This window comes from Phoxinus phoxinus (genome assembly GCF_949152265.1).
Source record: "Phoxinus phoxinus genome assembly, chromosome: 22".
In the NCBI taxonomy this organism is placed as follows: Eukaryota; Metazoa; Chordata; class Actinopteri; order Cypriniformes; family Leuciscidae; genus Phoxinus; species Phoxinus phoxinus.
The window spans coordinates 1,108,739-1,130,014 of NC_136897.1; the positions used below are offsets into that span (position 1 = coordinate 1,108,739).

Consider the following 21,276-nt stretch of genomic DNA (forward strand, 5'->3'; position numbering starts at 1 on the left):
TACACACTCAGGGACATTTGATGATGGATAATCAAGCTGTTTAATTTTAATAATGTCTAATTAGTTTTAATTTATTATACACATAACCCACTGCCTGTAATTACACTCAAATTAATGAATTAATTTAATTTGAAAAGTCCTAAACTGCAACTATATGACCATCTTAAGTAATACAGATTAATATTAAATATAATAAGTGGCTGTCCTGTCCTCGGGGAACGTCTGCGTGTTTGCTAATAAACCCGAGATGTCTCTATAACGCGTGCTCGTGGCTGTAATGAGGCTGTTGATGCTCAGTGACGACACAGATTAATGACTGAAGGCTCGAGAGCTTTTATTTCTCAAACTCTAATGAGCTTTTCCTGAACACGTTCCTCCGCAGATCTGACAGATGACAAACCGGCGCAATTATTACAAACTCTGGACTTTTTAATAGTGTTATAGTGATTTACTTCTCAGCACCAGAACGAATTTACATCATTTAATAATAAAAAATATTATGAATAATAAAACATTGCCCAGATTTTTTTCTCTGTTTAATAAAAAAATATTAATAATAAATGTTTTAATGATTCCTAATTGGGAGGATATTAGCTGATTACAGTCAATGAAACGCTGTATTGCCGGGAAACTTAATAGATATTACACTGTCATGACCTTGTCATAATGTGTTGTCAGTGCTGAAGAGATCCTTCAGTTGACGAGCTCATTTGTGTAATAACGGGTCAGAAACTGCAACAGATGTTTGAGGATAAAGTCATCAAACTGACGAATAAACGGTTTACATTCGAGTGCGAATTTAAAGGCGCCCTGAAATCGAAATGTATGTTTTTTAGCTTTTAGTATGAATATGTTAGCCTCAAGATTATGAATAAGCTTGTGTGCTCCAAAACAATGGCAAATTAGCATTTAGGAGATATCAAGGCGGTAATCCATCCGCCAGAAACTGAAGCCTCCGCGGGCGCCGCCATTGTAGCAGAACTTCACCGGCTGTTAGCATTCCATTGACTCCCATTCATTTTTGCGTCACTTTGACAGCGAATAACTTTACATCTGAGGCGTTTAAAGACTCCATTTGTCCATTATTTATTTCTAAAGAAACTCGACAATGTATAAAAGGCTCCATTACCTTGTATCTTACGTTATGGCCCCGTAGAAGCAGTTTTTGTAAAAATAGGCTAACGATTGCGTCATACCCGCGCGACTCTCTGTCGCACTGTAGAGAAATTACCGTATAGACCGGCGGAGAAGCTCACAGGAAATCGGGGGGACGTGGAGGCATTAAGTCCGATAAAGTGAAGGGAGAAGCCCACAGAGAGTGATAAAGTTGCTCCCGCTGCTAGCTCATGCACAGCTAATGCTCACGCTCTCCGTCTCTGCGAGATTCGGAAGGGAATGATCCAGATTTCTCTCCGCACAGCTACTAGAAGACTGACAGCTGTCAGACACGTTGCTCACGTGTTCAAGCTCAGTTTGAGTCTGCGCACTTCGCCTGGCGATCAGGAAGTCAGTGCTTCAAATGGGCTTCACTTTTCTCCGTTGAAGTCTATGGGGTCGCTGTGTCCGTCTTATATACTGTCTATGGGAGATATAAGCATTCAAAACGTACAGTCTCTCACTTCCGCTAAAATGGATCAGGGATTTTATGACATCGACGCTTTTCATCACATCTTCTGTCCAATCAAATGCACTCTAGAATCTGAAGCTCCGCCCCCCATGTTCATTTGGACCAACATGTGACAGTATTTCAGGTGAGGATCATCAACATTTGTTTATTAGACAACATCTTAAAGACTGTAAAAATACAAAAGTTAGAAAACATATATCAATAGGGTCCATAGGGGAGGAGTTCCAATGATAAATAAACACAAAAAAAAAAAAAAAAAATGCTAACATTGTGATTTTTTATGCACTATCCATCATCTAATCATGTCAATCCTCATATTTATCAATTCCTCATGCAAAGACAAAGAGAAAATTGGGTGGATTGTGTCTGTAGGTGGTATTGGTCAGATTCTATGTAGATTTAAAGTTTTCATTTTTCACAGCCGAAAATCAAGCACGGACACAAAAGATGATACAAAAAAATCACATATGGGACAATAATTTGCGTGGGGAACATCAAAATTCATTTTCTAGACACTTTAAGGATTACAAAAAAAATAGGTTACCTTTCGATGTACCAGACTACGTTGACAGACACAGAAAGCAAGGTCTCAGGTGCGTCTAAAAGTTACAACCTCTTGCGCTACTGGTTATTTCTGGGATTCTGGATGAGTGAGATTGGCCTGTTTTGTCATCGCTGGAGTTTCTGAAGCTTGTGTAAAGGCTCCGCCCTCTTCTGAACAGAGGCGGAGCTGCAGCTCATTTGCATTTAAAGGGACACATACAAAGAGGGACAAATTTGACAAGCAATAATAAATGAACGGATGTTACCCATTCCTGCAGATTTCGTGCTGACAGCTAAACTGCGGCACATAAAGCTGTCTCTCATTACTAAACTGAGTTCATTTTCGCTGCTTAAACAGTCAAATACACACAAAATAATGTCAAAATGCCAGTAATGGCGAATATTGACGTAAACACAGTCAGTTACATTATAAGTGAATGTAAACCGCTGAGAAAGAAAACGCATGTTTGACAGTATAATGGATCTGTGCATTAGGTCTTAAAGTGACAGTAGCCTAATATACCTGCGGTGAAATTATGAGATTTCATTTTGCCAGTTTTCCCTATGCTAATGGTCAAAATTGTGGCCAGAGAAAACGCAGACTGGCTCGTAACTCTGGAAAACCACTGGTCACAGTGACTGGAGAGCAAAAGAGTAAAGGTCAAGCCCTGGATCTGCGTAAACCAGGAGCGGATAGAAGTTGTTAAACACATAACGTGATCATTGAACATTAAACAGCATATACTGTAAATCATGCCTAATGTTACTGAATGAAATGTTGAACACATGAAGAGGAAACGACTGAAGCTTTGAGGTGTTGATGGACTCGATCTGTGTCTTGATCTTGATCTTTTCTGTTGTTTTTTGGTGAAACTCACATTCAAGTGCTGATAAAAGAGAACGAATAAAGCTAGAATACAACCAGAGGCTCTTCTCTTTTCTTTGTTCTTTTTGTTGATATATTGACTGTTTACATATTCATACATAACAAAATATTATGGGGGCCATGACATTTTTGTGAATATGATCAACGATGCTGACGCTGGCTGGCAACTTAATTATAAAGCGCTGGTGGCGAGGCAGTTAACACACACATGTATACATAAACATAATTGCAGGAAATATCTGTCCTGCATGTCGACATTTTGCTTTCCCAGCAACAACAACATCATCACACACACTCACACACACACTCACTCACACACACACCACACACAGCGCTCAGACGCAAGCCTCGGGCTCACTGTGCTGATTCACCATGTCTCTTTTCATTACTTCAACACATGACTGCCCTCACACACTCTCTCCCGATACACACAGAGGAGACTCAAGGGCAGAACCGCTCCGCATACACACATCCTCGCAGGCTTTCAGAAAACCAACACTTCCTGAGCAGAATCAAGGAGATCTAGTGGCACACAGAAATCTCCAGCGAGAGAAAAGCACACAGTGTTGAGGGAAATAAAGCGAGCTGTTTTCTGGCAGAAGATGGAAGCCGACGGTTATGTAAGCTTCATGTTTGAGTCATCCTCACTCTTCAGTGCTACACCAGACGCTTCCCAGATCGGCCTCAATAATCAACCTTTCTCACTTAATGCTGCGACTGATCATATGAAATGCACATGAGATGTTATTATAAGAGATGATGAACACAAACAGACTGAAGATGATGTCTGTGTCACTATTCTCTGCACATCACTCCTGCTGTTTTCTGCTCAGCACTCAGTACGCAAGCTCAGAAAAAAGGTACAAAAGCTGTCATGTGGCAGAACCCTTTCAAACGGCACACATTTGTACCTAAAGTGTGCATATTAGTACCAAAAGTGTGTGTATTAGTACCAAAAGTGTGCATATTAGTACCTAAAGTGTGTATATTAGTACCTAAAGTGTGTATATTAGTACCTAAAGTGTGCATATTTGTACCAAAAGTGTGCATATTACTACCAAAAGTCTGCATATTAGTACCTAAAGTGTTCATATTAGTACCTAAAGTGTGCATATTAGAACCTAAAGTGTGCATATTAGTACCAAAAGGGTGCATATTAGAACCTAAAGTGTCCATATTAGTAACAAAAGGGTGCATATTAGTACCAAAAGGGTGCATATTAGTACCTAAAGTGTGCATATTAGTACCTAAAGTGTGCATATTAGTACCAAAAGTGTGCATATTAGTACCTAAAGTGTGCATATTAGAACCTAAAGTGTGCATATTAGAGCCTAAAGTGTGCATATTAGTACCTAAAGTGTGCATATTAGAGCCTAAAGTGTGCATATTAGAACCTAAAGTGTGCATATTAGTACCTAAAGTGTGCATATTAGTACCTAAAGTGTGCATATTAGAACCTAAAGTGTGCATATTAGAGCCTAAAGTGTGCATATTAGTACCTAAAGTGTGCATATTAGAGCCTAAAGTGTGCATATTAGAACCTAAAGTGTGCATATTAGAACCTAAAGTGTGCATATTAGAGCCTAAAGTGTGCATATTAGAACCTAAAGTGTGCATATTAGTACCTAAAGTGTGCATATTAGAGCCTAAAGTGTGCATATTAGAACCTAAAGTGTGCATATTAGAACCTAAAGTGTGCATATTAGAACCTAAAGTGTGCATATTAGAGCCTAAAGTGTGCATATTAGAACCTAAAGTGTGCATATTAGTACCTAAAGTGTGCATATTAGAGCCTAAAGTGTGCATATTAGAGCCTAAAGTGTGCATATTAGAGCCTAAAGTGTGCATATTAGTACCTAAAGTGTGCATATTAGAGCCTAAAGTGTGCATATTAGAGCCTAAAGTGTGCATATTAGAGCCTAAAGTGTGCATATTAGTACCTAAAGTGTGCATATTAGTACCTAAAGTGTGCATATTAGAGCCTAAAGTGTGCATATTAGAGCCTAAAGTGTGCATATTAGAGCCTAAAGTGTGCATATTAGAGCCTAAAGTGTGCATATTAGTACCTAAAGTGTGCATATTAGAGCCTAAAGTGTGCATATTAGAGCCTTTTTAAAGGGTACCATCCCAGTGACAGCTTTTGTACCATTTTTGAACGGTGAACAATCTAAAAACTTGAATTAGCATGAACATCTTCGATTGTGTAAAACGCAAAATGAATGCAACACATTTGCAAGGCTCTAATTAGGCTCGCTTATATTACAGTAAAAGCTCTGGCTTCCTAAGTCAGTCGTATCGAGCCTTACGGGCTCCCCCAGTGCTGGAAAAATCAATATCCACATAACACACCGTTGGCTTTGCTTTCTTAGAGAGAACGCATGCTGACTCTCCTGGAGAAACGCCACTGAAATATTCATGTTTGTAACCAGGGGAAGGAAGTTGTGATTCCTCTACTCTGGGTTTTTTATTATGCAAATCCTGATGTGAATAAATATCTTCTGTGGCACGCTTGAAGCGCTAAGCTCATTAACGTAATGCACACAAACATTCATCAGGTGGACGGGGGTTTCCAAGCCAATCAATCGCAGTGTGGAGACTATAGTAACCGAGACCGGACTGGTGGAGACTATAGCAACCGAGACCGGACTGATGGAGACTATAGTAACCGAGACCGGACTGATGGAGACTATAGCAACCGAGACCGGACTGATGGAGACTATAGCAACCGAGACCGGACTGGTGGAGACTATAGCAACCGAGACCGGACTGATGGAGACTATAGTAACCGAGACCGGACTGGTGGAGACTATAGTAACCGAGACCGGACTGATGGAGACTATAGCAACCGAGACCGGACTGGTGGAGACTATAGCAACCGAGACCGGACTGGTGGAGACTATAGCAACCGAGACCGGACTGATGGAGACTATAGCAACCGAGACCGGACTGGTGGAGACTATAGCAACCGAGACCGGACTGATGGAGACTATAGCAACCGAGACCGGACTGATGGAGACTATAGCAACCGAGACCGGACTGGTGGAGACTATAGCAACCGAGACCGGACTGGTGTGGAGACTATAGCAACCGAGACCGGACTGGTGGAGACTATAGCAACCGAGACCGGACTGATGGAGACTATAGCAACCGAGACCGGACTGGTGGAGACTATAGCAACCGAGACCGGACTGATGGAGACTATAGCAACCGAGACCGGACTGGTGGAGACTATAGCAACCGAGACCGGACTGATGGAGACTATAGCAACCGAGACCGGACTGGTGGAGACTATAGCAACCGAGACCGGACTGATGGAGACTATAGCAACCGAGACCGGACTGGTGGAGACTATAGCAACCGAGACCGGACTGGTGGAGACTATAGCAACCGAGACCGGACTGGTGGAGACTATAGCAACCGAGACCGGACTGGTGGAGACTATAGCAACCGAGACCGGACTGATGGAGACTATAGCAACCGAGACCGGACTGGTGGAGACTATAGCAACCGAGACCGGACTGATGGAGACTATAGCAACCGAGACCGGACTGGTGGAGACTATAGCAACCGAGACCGGACTGATGGAGACTATAGCAACCGAGACCGGACTGGTGGAGACTATAGCAACCGAGACCGGACTGATGGAGACTATAGCAACCGAGACCGGACTGGTGGAGACTATAGTAACCGAGACCGGACTGATGGAGACTATAGCAACCGAGACCGGACTGGTGGAGACTATAGCAACCGAGACCGGACTGATGGAGACTATAGCAACCGAGACCGGACTGGTGGAGACTATAGCAACCGAGACCGGACTGATGGAGACTATAGCAACCGAGACCGGACTGGTGGAGACTATAGCAACCGAGACCGGACTGGTGTGGAGACTATAGCAACCGAGACCGGACTGGTGTGGAGACTATAGCAACCGAGACCGGACTGGTGGAGACTATAGCAACTGAGACCGGACTGGTGGAGACTATAGCAACCGAGACCGGACTGGTGGAGACTATAGCAACCGAGACCGGACTGGTGGAGACTATAGCAACCGAGACCGGACTGGTGGAGACTATAGCAACCGAGACCGGACTGGTGTGATTAAAAGAATAGCAGATTCCACACCACAACTATAATGATAACGATACACCAAAAGATGGAAAAATTGCAGTTCATAAAGCCTAACCTTTCATCATCAGTGGCAAGTCAGATTTATTTATACAGCGCTTTTTACAATACAGTGTTTCAAAGCAGCTTTACAGAGATAACAGGAGAATAATGCAACACAGTTTGTTTCTAGAAGAGTAGCATCATTGATGCGTCTCAACCACAGCCCAGGAGAATCTCAATGAAGGAGAGAGCAGCTCTAGTGCTCAGTCTGCGTCGTGACGGACGGGCAGTAAATCAAGCCGGTTTGCATCTGCTTAGTATCAGGCGTTCAATGTACCAATCGACTGGATTCAGGCCCGTTTCGTGAAGGAAACCCTAAACTGAGATTAAAACGTGCCGTGAAGCTCTAAACAGGCATGGGTGAGTAACCTGAGCACTGAGTCATGCATGCAGTGTTGCACAGCCAATCAATCACATGGAGACTATCCACAATATTCCTGCGCCCCATGACACTTTGCGCGAATTATGTGTGTAACTTCCGTTAAGCTGTAAACAATCAGTGAACGGCTCGCTCTATGAACGCAATTTAAGAAAGTGTCACCATAAGGCGACGTTAATCTACTCACCGTTCAAACATCGAACATTAAAAGGAAATTTAAAAGTGTAAAAGCATCAAGGTACTTTTTTAACTGACCAAATAACCCCAAAAGCGCGAGTCTTTGGTTAAATATCACATATATCTGTAACTTATGTTGCCTTAATCGAAAATGTCCATTAACTTCAGCATTACGTGTTACTATTTCAAAATGATTTCCGTCATTTTGACATTATAAATCGCATTTACCTGTGAAAACAAACCCGGAAAGAGACGTGAGGATTTGAGGAGAATAACGAGAGATTATTCATGCATTCCAGTGAATTATTAATGGAATATATCGTATTTAAATTCGGGAAACAGACCATAAATGCGCAGTAAATGTTGTCCTTTTTCATACTTTTACAGCGGATTGCAAAGGGAAAAAGAAAATGATCTCGAGGAAAAGAAAGCAGCGACTGAACAGAGCTCGACATGTTATAACATCACGTTAAAATACCGAGTGTGTGTTATTCTCATGATGCCTGAAAATAAACCATGAAGGGAAGTTGACAGATCATCCAGTCAAACTAACGGATAAGCTTTATTTGTTTGGCAAACTTAGAATTCAAAATGTTTAGTTTCAGCCTTTTTGAATGGAAGTTCCCCAAACCGGAAGTGCCGCCCATAATTCAACACGCAGTGAGATCGTCAGGAATAAGGCGGATAGTAACCGAGACTGCACAGCTGGGCATTTCATAACCAGCCATCAGGACTGCAAAAACATGAAAAGATTGCAGTTCATCCACACTTCCAGCCGCCTCAGCTTTCCTCACCAGTGACGCATCTCCAACACAGCCCAGGAGGATCTCAATGACAGGCTGAACCTGTGATGTCGAGAGCAGATCTGTGTCGTGACGAACACTGTTGGAAATCAAGCGTGCACTGTTTGCTGTTCAAGGTGTCAATCAACTTCTGACTGGAATCAGGCACATTTTGTGAAGAAAACCCGACAGTGAGATCGAAGCGTGCCTCTAAAACGAGCATGAGTGACGTTCATGCGCACGGATTCGTGCACGATCAACAAGTCTGGTTCACTAGCATTGGTTTGGTGGTCAACACTGCAGTTCATCCACACTTCCAGCAGCCTCAGCTCAAACACACGACACACACTGCCCCGGACAATCTCAAGATAAGGATGAATGTGTGATGTAGATCTGTGTGTTGTAAATCACGTGTTTGCATGCAGCCATCAGCTTCAGAGGCGTATAAATAAAGAGCTTCTGTCAAGTCAAGTCATCTTCATGTATACAGCGCTTTTAACACTGTAGACTGTTTCAAAGCTGCTTTACAGAGATAAACGTATACTTTAAGGTAACAGATTGTTTCGGCTTTATAGCAGTTCTTCAATAATGTTATTTTCCAGCTAAAGTTAGTTTTGATTGATTCACTTCCGTTGAAAGGATAATTAGTTATTAAATTAGGGACCGCTAAGACGACAGCGTTCTCTCTTCTCAAGCCTATGCAAACTACATGTCCTGACTATAAATTTGATACAGAATTTTATTTTATTTTGTCACTACGGGGGAGATACGTGAATCTTCCACAATGCTTTATCTGTAGAGTGGTACAGGGATCCTCCACAGGGAGAGGCTAGTGGACACTTCAGCACTGACTGGATTCAGGCCCGTTTCGTGAAGAAAACCCTAAACTGAGATTAAAACGTGCCGTGAAGCTCTAAACAAGCATGGGTGAGTAACCTGAGCACTGATTCATGCATGCAGTGTTGCACAGCCAATCAATCACAGCGCTGGAGACTGTAGTAACCGAGACTGCACAGCTGGGCATTTCATAACCAGCAATTAGGACTGCAAAAAGATGAACAAATTCATTCTCAAACTCAGCCCAGGATGATCTCAATGACGAACAGTGATGTACATCAAGTCAGTTTGCATGACCCGTTTGCTGAAAACACAGAGCTTCTGACTGGAATCAGGCCCGACCGTGAGATCGAACACATGGGTGAGCGGCGGCGCACGGATTCATGCTCGATCAACAAGTGTAGTTCCTGCATGCTCACTCACCAGTCGTGCTGCGGCTCGTCGACGACCAGGAGGATCCTGAACCTGCGGGACGCCGCGGCCGGGCTCTGCTCCACGAGTCCCGCGGACGCCGCGGTCTGCTTGACGGCGTTGGTGATGGAGCTGAAGAAGCCGGAGCCGGTGGGGCCGGTGGGGCCGGTGGGGCCGGTGGGGCCGCTGGACGGGGCCGCTGCCGGCGCGGGGGGGGACTGGGCTGATGGAGTCGGGGTCGGGCCGCTGGGGGGAGGAGGAGGAGGAGGGTCGGGACGCTGGAGATCCGACATGTATCCGTTGGGAAGGTTCGCGATGAAGCTGCTGTCGGAGAGACGACGGCGGAGGAAGTTCATGGCTGGTGACGGTTAAACGCTCAGATCAGATGTGTGTGTGTGTGTGTGTGTTGATGTTGCTCTTCCCACACTGACAGCTCGAATGCCAGGAAGAGATGCTCACACTGTGCCTGTGTCTCTCGCTCTACCTCGTTCTCCTCCTCTCACACACTCTCTCTCTCTCTTGCTCTCCTCTCTCTCTCTCTCTCTCTCGTCCTCTCACACACTCTCTCTCTCTCTTGCTCTCCTCTCTCTCTCTCTCTCCTCCTCTCACTCACACTCTCTCTCTCTCTCGCTCACTCGCACTCTCTCTCTCTCCTCCTCTCACTCTCTCTCTCTCTCTCTCTCTCGCTCACTCACACTCTCTCCCTCTCCCCCTCCCCCTGTCCCTCACGATCTCCTGCATCACTGCTTACGTGAGTGTATTACGCTTACGCTGAACCGCAGCTGCTGAACGGGGTTTCCAGAGAATACATGGAAGGAGGGGAGGCTCCTACAACAACCCCCCCCCCCACACACACACACACACACCCCTCTCTCTCTCTCTCTCTCTCTCTCTCTCTCTCTCTCTCTCTCTCTCTCTCTCTCTCTCTCCTCGGGATCTGGATCGGGATGACCTGCAGACCCTGGCAGGACGATGGGATGGGAAAAGGTGTGCAGATGGTGGAGACCCGGCACTAAGAGCGTCTTCTAAACACTGATCCTGTGCCATCGTTCAGTCCACATATAGCAAGCCCATGTATTCCACTGCAGGAAACACAAACACGATGAGGAATGGTGATCATGATCAAGAGAGGCATTTGAAAGCAACAGAAATGTAACATGAGGTTATGAGATTTCAATGCTCATTCTGTGTCTGTGTTTAGAATACAATTAAAGAAATTGTTTAATGAATCAATCTGTATTGTAAAAAGCGCTATATAAATAAAGGTGACTTGATTTATGAGTGTGTGTGTGTGTGTGTGTGTGTCTGTGTGTGTGTGTGTCTGTGTGTGTGTGTGTGAGCATGTGTGTGAGAGAATGAGTGTGTGTGTGTGTGAGTGTGTGTGTGTGTGTGTGTGTGTGTGTGTGTGTGTGTGTGTGTGTGTGTGAGTGCGTGCGTGAGTGCGTGCGTGTGTGTGTGTGGGAGAGAGTGAGTGTGTGAGTGGGTGTGTGTGAGCATTTGAGTGTTTAAGTGTGTAAATAAAGGTGACTTGACTTGTGAGTGCGTGTGTCTGTGTGTGTGTGTGTGTGTCTGTGTGTGTGTGTGTGCGTGCGTGCGTGAGTGTGTGTGTGTGTGTGTGTGTGTGTGTGAGCATGTGTGTGTGTTTGTGTGTGTGTATGTGTGTGTCTGTGTGTGTGTGTGTGTGTGTGTGTGTGTGTGTGTGAGCGAGCATGTGTGTGTGAGCATGAGTGTGTGTGAGTGTGTGTGTGTGTGTGTGTGTGTGTGTGTGTGTGTGTGTGTGTGTGTGTGTGTGTGTGTGTGAGTGCGTGAATGTGTGCGTGTGTGTGTGTGTGTTTGTGTGTGTGTGTGTGTGTGTGTGTGAGTGAGTGTGTGTGTGTGAGTGGGTGTGTGAGCATGTGAGTGTTTAAGTGTGTAAATAAAGGTGACTTGACTTTAATTAATTCGTGACGTGACTTGAAATTAATTCGATTGCCACTAAAGATTGAGAAGAATCCCACAAACACACACACTGAAAGAGGAACTATCAGAGAGAGAAAGGGTTAAATAGATGTTTGCTCATCAAATAGCATGAGTTCTCAAGTTAAATTAGATGACGATCTTCATTTCTGTGTGAAGCCCAGCGGGAAAAACTACATGCTGATGGCAAACATGAAAAATGAAAACCAATATGAACATAATTACATTGTGTCTTGTGTAATTAGAGAGATGAATCCAAATGAGATGTTGCAGGTTTTCAGCTGTTCAGTTTAATTTGTGCACAACGGATACAAGAACCGACTGACATCATGCAGAGTTTCAACCACACTGAGACGCAGAGGTTTCATCGTTGGGTTTGTAATGCAGATAAGATGCTGACCACACATCATATCGCTGTAGACCAAACACAACAGTCTGGGGCCGACTGACCAATCAGAACAGGCTGGGCTTTTCAGAAGGCGGAGTTTAAAGGAACCAGAGTGTTCAGACAGAGGGTGAGCAACAGGTGCTACAACAATATAAATTTGGGATTTATAATGGATGGTTTCCGGGAGAACTCTCCTGGTCGAGCACCCATGGTTTCTCTTTCCGTCCAGCGAGTGTTGGTCTCCCAGCGGACGCAGCGAGGACTCTCCCGGTCGAGCACCCATGGTTTCTCTTTCCGTCCAGCAAGTGTTGGTCTCCTAGCGGACTCAGCGAGGACTCTCCCGGTCGAGCACCCATGGTTTCTCTTTCCGTCCAGCGAGTGTTGGTCTCCCAGCGGACGCAGTGAGGACTCTCCCGGTCGAGCACCCATGGTTTCTCTTTCCGTCCAGCGAGTGTTGGTCTCCCAGCGGACGCAGCGAGGACTCTCCCGGTCGAGCACCCATGGTTTCTCTTTCCGTCCAGCGAGTGTTGGTCTCCCAGCGGACGCAGCGAGGACTCTCCCGGTCGAGCACCCATGGTTTCTCTTTCCGTCCAGCGAGTGTTGGTCTCCCAGCGGACGCAGCGAGGACTCTCCCGGTCGAGCACCCGTGGTTTCTCTTTCCGTCCAGCGGGTGTTGGTCTCCCAGCGGACGCAGCGAGGACTCTCCCGGTCGAGCACCCATGGTTTCTCTTTCCGTCCAGCAAGTGTTGGTCTCCCAGCGGACGCAGCGAGGACTCTCCCGGTCGAGCACCCATGGTTTCTCTTTCCGTCCAGCAAGTGTTGGTCTCCTAGCGGACTCAGCGAGGACTCTCCCGGTCGAGCACCCATGGTTTCTCTTTCCGTCCAGCGAGTGTTGGTCTCCCAGCGGACGCAGTGAGGACTCTCCCGGTCGAGCACCCATGGTTTCTCTTTCCGTCCAGCGAGTGTTGGTCTCCCAGCGGACGCAGCGAGGACTCTCCCGGTCGAGCACCCATGGTTTCTCTTTCCGTCCAGCGAGTGTTGGTCTCCCAGCGGACGCAGCGAGGACTCTCCCGGTCGAGCACCCATGGTTTCTCTTTCCGTCCAGCGAGTGTTGGTCTCCCAGCGGACGCAGCGAGGACTCTCCCGGTCGAGCACCCTTGGTTTCTCTTTCCGTCCAGCGAGTGTTGGTCTCCCAGCGGACGCAGCGAGGACTCTCCCGGTCGAGCACCCATGGTTTCTCTTTCCGTCCAGCGAGTGTTGGTCTCCCAGCGGACGCAGTGAGGACTCTCCCGGTCGAGCACCCATGGTTTCTCTTTCCGTCCAGCGAGTGTTGGTCTCCCAGCGGACGCAGCGAGGACTCTCCCGGTCGAGCACCCATGGTTTCTCTTTCCGTCCAGCGAGTGTTGGTCTCCTAGCGGACGCAGCGAGGACTCTCCCGGTCGAGCACCCATGGTTTCTCTTTCCGTCCAGCAAGTGTTGGTCTCCTAGCGGACTCAGCGAGGACTCTCCCGGTCGAGCACCCGTGGTTTCTCTTTCCGTCCAGCGAGTGTTGGTCTCCTAGCGGACGCAGCGAGGACTCTCCCGGTCGAGCACCCGTGGTTTCTCTTTCCGTCCAGCGAGTGTTGGTCTCCCAGCGGACACAGCGAGGACTCTCCCGGTCGAGCACCCGTGGTTTCTCTTTCCGTCCAGCGAGTGTTGGTCTCCCAGCGGACGCAGCGAGGACTCTCCCGGTCGAGCACCCATGGTTTCTCTTTCCGTCCAGCGAGTGTTGGTCTCCCAGCGGACACAGCGAGGACTCTCCCGGTCGAGCACCCGTGGTTTCTCTTTCCGTCCAGCGAGTGTTGGTCTCCTAGCGGACGCAGCGAGGACTCTCCCGGTCGAGCACCCATGGTTTCTCTTTCCGTCCAGCGAGTGTTGGTCTCCCAGCGGACACAGCGAGGACTCTCCCGGTCGAGCACCCGTGGTTTCTCTTTCCGTCCAGCGAGTGTTGGTCTCCCAGCGGACGCAGCGAGGACTCTCCTGGTCGAGCACCCATGGTTTCTCTTTCCGTCCAGCGAGTGTTGGTCTCCCAGCGGACGCAGCGAGGACTCTCCCGGTCGAGCACCCATGGTTTCTCTTTCCATCCAGCGAGTGTTGGTCTCCTAGCGGACGCAGCGAGGACTCTCCCGGTCGAGCACCCGTGGTTTCTCTTTCCGTCCAGCGAGTGTTGGTCTCCCAGCGGACGCAGCGAGGACTCTCCCGGTCGAGCACCCATGGTTTCTCTTTCCGTCCAGCGAGTGTTGGTCTCCCAGCGGACGCAGCGAGGACTCTCCCGGTCGAGCACCCGTGGTTTCTCTTTCCGTCCAGCGAGTGTTGGTCTCCCAGCGGACGCAGCGAGGACTCTCCCGGTCGAGCACCCATGGTTTCTCTTTCCGTCCAGCGAGTGTTGGTCTCCCAGCGGACGCAGTGAGGACTCTCCCGGTCGAGCACCCATGGTTTCTCTTTCCGTCCAGCGAGTGTTGGTCTCCCAGCGGACGCAGCGAGGACTCTCCCGGTCGAGCACCCATGGTTTCTCTTTCCGTCCAGCGAGTGTTGGTCTCCCAGCGGACGCAGCGAGGACTCTCCCGGTCGAGCACCCATGGTTTCTCTTTCCGTCCAGCGAGTGTTGGTCTCCCAGCGGACGCAGCGAGGACTCTCCCGGTCGAGCACCCTTGGTTTCTCTTTCCGTCCAGCGAGTGTTGGTCTCCCAGCGGACGCAGCGAGGACTCTCCCGGTCGAGCACCCATGGTTTCTCTTTCCGTCCAGCGAGTGTTGGTCTCCCAGCGGACGCAGCGAGGACTCTCCCGGTCGAGCACCCATGGTTTCTCTTTCCGTCCAGCGAGTGTTGGTCTCCCAGCGGACGCAGCGAGGACTCTCCCGGTCGAGCACCCATGGTTTCTCTTTCCGTCCAGCGAGTGTTGGTCTCCTAGCGGACGCAGCGAGGACTCTCCCGGTCGAGCACCCATGGTTTCTCTTTCCGTCCAGCAAGTGTTGGTCTCCTAGCGGACTCAGCGAGGACTCTCCCGGTCGAGCACCCGTGGTTTCTCTTTCCATCCAGCGAGTGTTGGTCTCCTAGCGGACGCAGCGAGGACTCTCCCGGTCAAGCACCCATGGTTTCTCTTTCCGTCCAGCAAGTGTTGGTCTCCTAGCGGACTCAGCGAGGACTCTCCCGGTCGAGCACCCGTGGTTTCTCTTTCCGTCCAGCGAGTGTTGGTCTCCTAGCGGACGCAGCGAGGACTCTCCCGGTCAAGCACCCATGGTTTCTCTTTCCGTCCAGCGAGTGTTGGTCTCCTAGCGGACGCAGTGAGGACTCTCCCGGTCGAGCACTCTCCCGGTCGAGCACCCATGGTTTCTCTTTCCGTCCAGCGAGTGTTGGTCTCCTAGCGGACGCAGCGAGGACTCTCCCGGTCGAGCACTCTCCCGGTCGAGCACCCATGGTTTCTCTTTCGATCCAGCGAGTGTTTGTCTCCCAGCGGACGCAGCGAGGACTCTCCCGGTCGAGCACCCATGGTTTCTCTTTCCGTCCAGCGAGTGTTGGTCTCCCAGCGGACTCAGCGAGGACTCTCCCGGTCGAGCACCCGTGGTTTCTCTTTCCATCCAGCGAGTGTTGGTCTCCTAGCGGACGCAGCGAGGACTCTCCCGGTCGAGCACCCGTGGTTTCTCTTTCCGTCCAGCGGGTGTTGGTCTCCCAGCGGACGCAGCGAGGACTCTCCCGGTCGAGCACCCGTGGTTTCTCTTTCCGTCCAGCGAGTGTTGGTCTCCCAGCGGACGCAGCGAGGACTCTCCCGGTTGAGCACCCGTGGTTTCTCTTTCCGTCCAGCGAGTGTTGGTCTCCTAGTGGACGCAGCGAGGACTCTCCCGGTCAAGCACCCATGGTTTCTCTTTCCGTCCAGCAAGTGTTGGTCTCCTAGCGGACTCAGCGAGGACTCTCCCGGTCGAGCACCCGTGGTTTCTCTTTCCGTCCAGCGAGTGTTGGTCTCCCAGCGGACGCAGCGAGGACTCTCCCGGTCGAGCACCCTTGGTTTCTCTTTCCGTCCAGCGAGTGTTGGTCTCCCAGCGGACGCAGCGAGGACTCTCCCGGTCGAGCACCCATGGTTTCTCTTTCCGTCCAGCGAGTGTTGGTCTCCCAGCGGACGCAGTGAGGACTCTCCCGGTCGAGCACCCATGGTTTCTCTTTCCGTCCAGCGAGTGTTGGTCTCCCAGCGGACGCAGCGAGGACTCTCCCGGTCGAGCACCCATGGTTTCTCTTTCCGTCCAGCGAGTGTTGGTCTCCTAGCGGACGCAGCGAGGACTCTCCCGGTCGAGCACCCATGGTTTCTCTTTCCGTCCAGCAAGTGTTGGTCTCCTAGCGGACTCAGCGAGGACTCTCCCGGTCGAGCACCCGTGGTTTCTCTTTCCGTCCAGCGAGTGTTGGTCTCCTAGCGGACGCAGCGAGGACTCTCCCGGTCAAGCACCCATGGTTTCTCTTTCCGTCCAGCAAGTGTTGGTCTCCTAGCGGACTCAGCGAGGACTCTCCCGGTCGAGCACCCGTGGTTTCTCTTTCCGTCCAGCGAGTGTTGGTCTCCTAGCGGACGCAGTGAGGACTCTCCCGGTCGAGCACTCTCCCGGTCGAGCACCCATGGTTTCTCTTTCCGTCCAGCGAGTGTTGGTCTCCTAGCGGACGCAGCGAGGACTCTCCCGGTCGAGCACTCTCCCGGTCGAGCACCCATGGTTTCTCTTTCGATCCAGCGAGTGTTTGTCTCCCAGCGGACGCAGCGAGGACTCTCCCGGTCGAGCACCCATGGTTTCTCTTTCCGTCCAGCGAGTGTTGGTCTCCCAGCGGACTCAGCGAGGACTCTCCCGGTCGAGCACCCGTGGTTTCTCTTTCCATCCAGCGAGTGTTGGTCTCCTAGCGGACGCAGCGAGGACTCTCCCGGTCGAGCACCCATGGTTTCTCTTTCCGTCCAGCAAGTGTTGGTCTCCTAGCGGACTCAGCGAGGACTCTCCCGGTCGAGCACCCGTGGTTTCTCTTTCCGTCCAGCGAGTGTTGGTCTCCCAGCGGACGCAGCGAGGACTCTCCCGGTTGAGCACCCGTGGTTTCTCTTTCCGTCCAGCGAGTGTTGGTCTCCTAGTGGACGCAGCGAGGACTCTCCCGGTCAAGCACCCATGGTTTCTCTTTCCGTCCAGCAAGTGTTGGTCTCCTAGCGGACTCAGCGAGGACTCTCCCGGTCGAGCACCCGTGGTTTCTCTTTCCGTCCAGCGAGTGTTGGTCTCCTAGCGGACGCAGCGAGGACTCTCCCGGTCGAGCACCCATGGTTTCTCTTTCCGTCCAGCAAGTGTTGGTCTCCTAGCGGACTCAGCGAGGACTCTCCCGGTCGAGCACCCGTGGTTTCTCTTTCCGTCCAGCGAGTGTTGGTCTCCCAGCGGACGCAGCTAGGACTCTCCCGGTCGAGCACCCGTGGTTTCTCTTTCCGTCCAGCGAGTGTTTGTCTCCTAGCGGACTCAGCGAGGACTCTCCCGGTCGAGCACCCGTGGTTTCTCTTTCCGTCCAGCGAGTGTTGGTCTCCTAGCGGACGCAGCGAGGACTCTCCCGGTCGAGCACCCATGGTTTCTCTTTCCGTCCAGCGAGTGTTGGTCTCCCAGCGGAAGTAGCGAGGACTCTCCCGGTTGAGCACCCGTGGTTTCTCTTTCCGTCCAGCGAGTGTTGGTCTCCTAGCGGACGCAGCGAGGACTCTCCCGGTCAAGCACCCATGGTTTCTCTTTCCGTCCAGCAAGTGTTGGTCTCCTAGCGGACTCAGCGAGGACTCTCCCGGTCGAGCACCCGTGGTTTCTCTTTCCGTCCAGCGAGTGTTGGTCTCCTAGCGGACGCAGCGAGGACTCTCCCGGTCGAGCACCCATGGTTTCTCTTTCCGTCCAGCAAGTGTTGGTCTCCTAGCGGACTCAGCGAGGACTCTCCCGGTCGAGCACCCGTGGTTTCTCTTTCCGTCCAGCGGGTGTTGGTCTCCCAGCGGACGCAGCGAGGACTCTCCCGGTCGAGCACCCGTGGTTTCTCTTTCCGTCCAGCGAGTGTTGGTCTCCCAGCGGACGCAGTGAGGACTCTCCCGGTCGAACACCCATGGTTTCTCTTTCCGTCCAGCGAGTGTTGGTCTCCCAGCGGACGCAGCGAGGACTCTCCCGGTCGAGCACCCATGGTTTCTCTTTCCGTCCAGCGGGTGTTGGTCTCCCAGCGGACGCAGTGAGGACTCTCCCGGTCGAGCACCCGTGGTTTCTCTTTCCGTCCAGCGGGTGTTGGTCTCCCAGCGGACGCAGTGAGGACTCTCCCGGTCGAGCACCCATGGTTTCTCTTTCCGTCCAGCGAGTGTTGGTCTCCCAGCGGACGCAGCGAGGACTCTCCCGGTCGAGCACCCATGGTTTCTCTTTCCGTCCAGCGAGTGTTGGTCTCCCAGCGGACGCAGCGAGGACTCTCCCGGTCGAGCACCCGTGGTTTCTCTTTCCGTCCAGCGAGTGTTTGTCTCCTAGCGGACTCAGCGAGGACTCTCCCGGTCGAGCACCCGTGGTTTCTCTTTCCGTCCAGCGGGTGTTGGTCTCCCAGCGGACGCAGTGAGGACTCTCCCGGTCGAGCACCCATGGTTTCTCTTTCCGTCCAGCGAGTGTTGGTCTCCTAGCGGACGCAGCGAGGACTCTCCCGGTCGAGCACCCATGGTTTCTCTTTCCGTCCAGCGAGTGTTGGTCTCCTAGCGGACTCAGCGAGGACTCTCCCGGTCGAGCACCCGTGGTTTCTCTTTCCGTCCAGCGAGTGTTGGTCTCCCAGCGGACGCAGTGAGGACTCTCCCGGTCGAGCACCCGTGGTTTCTCTTTCCGTCCAGCGAGTGTTGGTCTCCCAGCGAGGACTCTCCCGGTCGAGCACCCATGGTTTCTCTTTCCGTCCAGCGAGTGTTGGTCTCCCAGCGGACGCAGTGAGGACTCTCCCGGTCGAGCACCCATGGTTTCTCTTTCCGTCCAGCGAGTGTTGGTCTCCCAGCGAGGACTCTCCCGGTCGAGCACCCATGGTTTCTCTTTCCGTCCAGCGAGTGTTGGTCTCCCAGCGGACGCAGTGAGGACTCTCCCGGTCGAGCACCCATGGTTTCTCTTTCCGTCCAGCGAGTGTTGGTCTCCCAGCGGACGCAGTGAGGACTCTCCCGGTCGAGCACCCATGGTTTCTCTTTCCGTCCAGCGAGTGTTGGTCTCCCAGCGGACGCAGCGAGGACTCTCCCGGTCGAGCACCCATGGTTTCTCTTTCCGTCCAGCGAGTGTTGGTCTCCCAGCGGACGCAGTGAGGACTCTCCCGGTCGAGCACCCATGGTTTCTCTTTCCGTCCAGCGAGTGTTGGTCTCCCAGCGGACGCAGTGAGGACTCTCCCGGTCGAGCACCCATGGTTTCTCTTTCCGTCCAGCGAGTGTTGGTCTCCCAGCGGACGCAGCGAGGACTCTCCTGGTCGAGCACCCATGGTTTCTCTTTCCGTCCAGCGAGTGTTGGTCTCCCAGCGGACGCAGCGAGGACTCTCCCGGTCGAGCACCCATGGTTTCTCTTTCCGTCCAGCGAGTGTTGGTCTCCCAGCGGACGCAGCGAGGACTCTCCCGGTCGAGCACCCATGGTTTCTCTTTCCGTCCAGCGAGTGTTGGTCTCCCAGCGGACGCAGCGAGGACTCTCCCGGTCGAGCACCCGTGGTTTCTCTTTCCGTCCAGCGAGTGTTGGTCTCCCAGCGGACGCAGCGAGGACTCTCCCGGTCGAGCACCCGTGGTTTCTCTTTCCGTCCAGCGAGTGTTGGTCTCCCAGCGGACGCAGCGAGGACTCTCCCGGTCGAGCACCCATGGTTCCCAGGAAGAAATCTGGTCGCTTGACCCGGAGGACCCGTGTTGCCTTCGACGGGAGCAACTCCTGCCGGGCGGACGGGCCCTGCTGACTGACGAATGAGGAGCAGCAAGATTAGGAAATCGCTGATCGGGAGGGGTCGCCCGTTTCTTGACTGGAGCAGCTCACGGCGTCGGACCGGTGAGCTCTGCCGACCGATGGGCGGGGAGCAGCGGGATCAAGGACGGCCGACCGAGACGGCCCATGAAGCCTCGGATGGGAGCAGCTCACGGCAGCGGGTCGGTGGGCCCTACCAGCCAACGGCGGAGGGACACATTTTGGAAGCCCGCTCAGGTAACCTTTGATGGACCCGACTAGGAGGTGATAAATGATGTGGTTGAAAGGAGAAAAGAATCGGGGAACGGGGAAGTGAATTTATGCATCTTTAAAAGGAGATTATATAAACCCATCTGCTATATTAAACCAGCTCCGTATGTATATAACATATGGGAGTGTAAAATATGTGTTGCTGGAATATGATTAAGATGCTTTTTGTTGTACTATTGCTTACAGTCTGTATAAACCAGTCATGTTCTCAGCTAATATTTGCCTGTGTTTCGCTCCAACCATAAGTGCTGCATTAATTATTAAGCTGAATGTCATATTTCTGAGGTCTCTGTAAGTGCATTGTGTTGATCAGAAATGACTTCGGGAAGCAGTGTGTGCTTTTACCGGCAGGCAAAGCGAGATGCGACAGTCCTCAGATGTTGGGCTTTACACAGAGAAAGCGCAGGGATAAGCAGTGAATGCGTCTCCATGGCAACTGCAGTAAAGTGTGAGATTGTGTTGTTGTGTAGTGTGTAGTGTGTGTGCTTGAGAATAGAGCTGAGGTCCAGATGCACGTATAATCATCAGTCCCTCATTATCACCGCCTGAAACCAACTATTCCCCTCAAATTAGCGACACTAAACACACACAGAACATGAAGACACACTAAAGTGGGATTAAATCAGTGTGTTTTTGGGTACTGAGATTCTCTGCCACTCGCTGATGATGAGGTTCTCTCTCACTTCACATTATAATATGTAAAGATGACACATGTTTATTGAATTTAAACTATTTTCTCATCACAGAATCAATAAACACATGTATCTGCATTTTTTTAATGCTCAATAACATAAGAACATTGTCAAGGAATCACACACAAATATATAATATAATCTAATAACATAAAGAAAGAAAAAAACAATGATTATACAAAAAAGATGACATGACAGAGATATGACAAGAAGA

At 50.7% G+C, this 21,276-nt stretch overlaps 1 protein-coding gene across 1 annotated transcript in view; it reads right to left on the reverse strand.

The window, feature by feature from the left end:
• syn2b (synapsin IIb) overlaps nt 1-10,449 on the reverse strand; it is a 106,497-nt gene extending 96,048 nt beyond the window's left edge. The window contains exon 1 of the mRNA XM_079597518.1: nt 9,825-10,449. Coding sequence (XP_079453644.1) covers nt 9,825-10,168 — 344 coding nt within the window. The 5' untranslated portion in view covers nt 10,169-10,449. The remainder of the gene's footprint in view (nt 1-9,824) is intronic.
• Nucleotides 10,450-21,276: the final 10,827 nt, after the last annotated feature.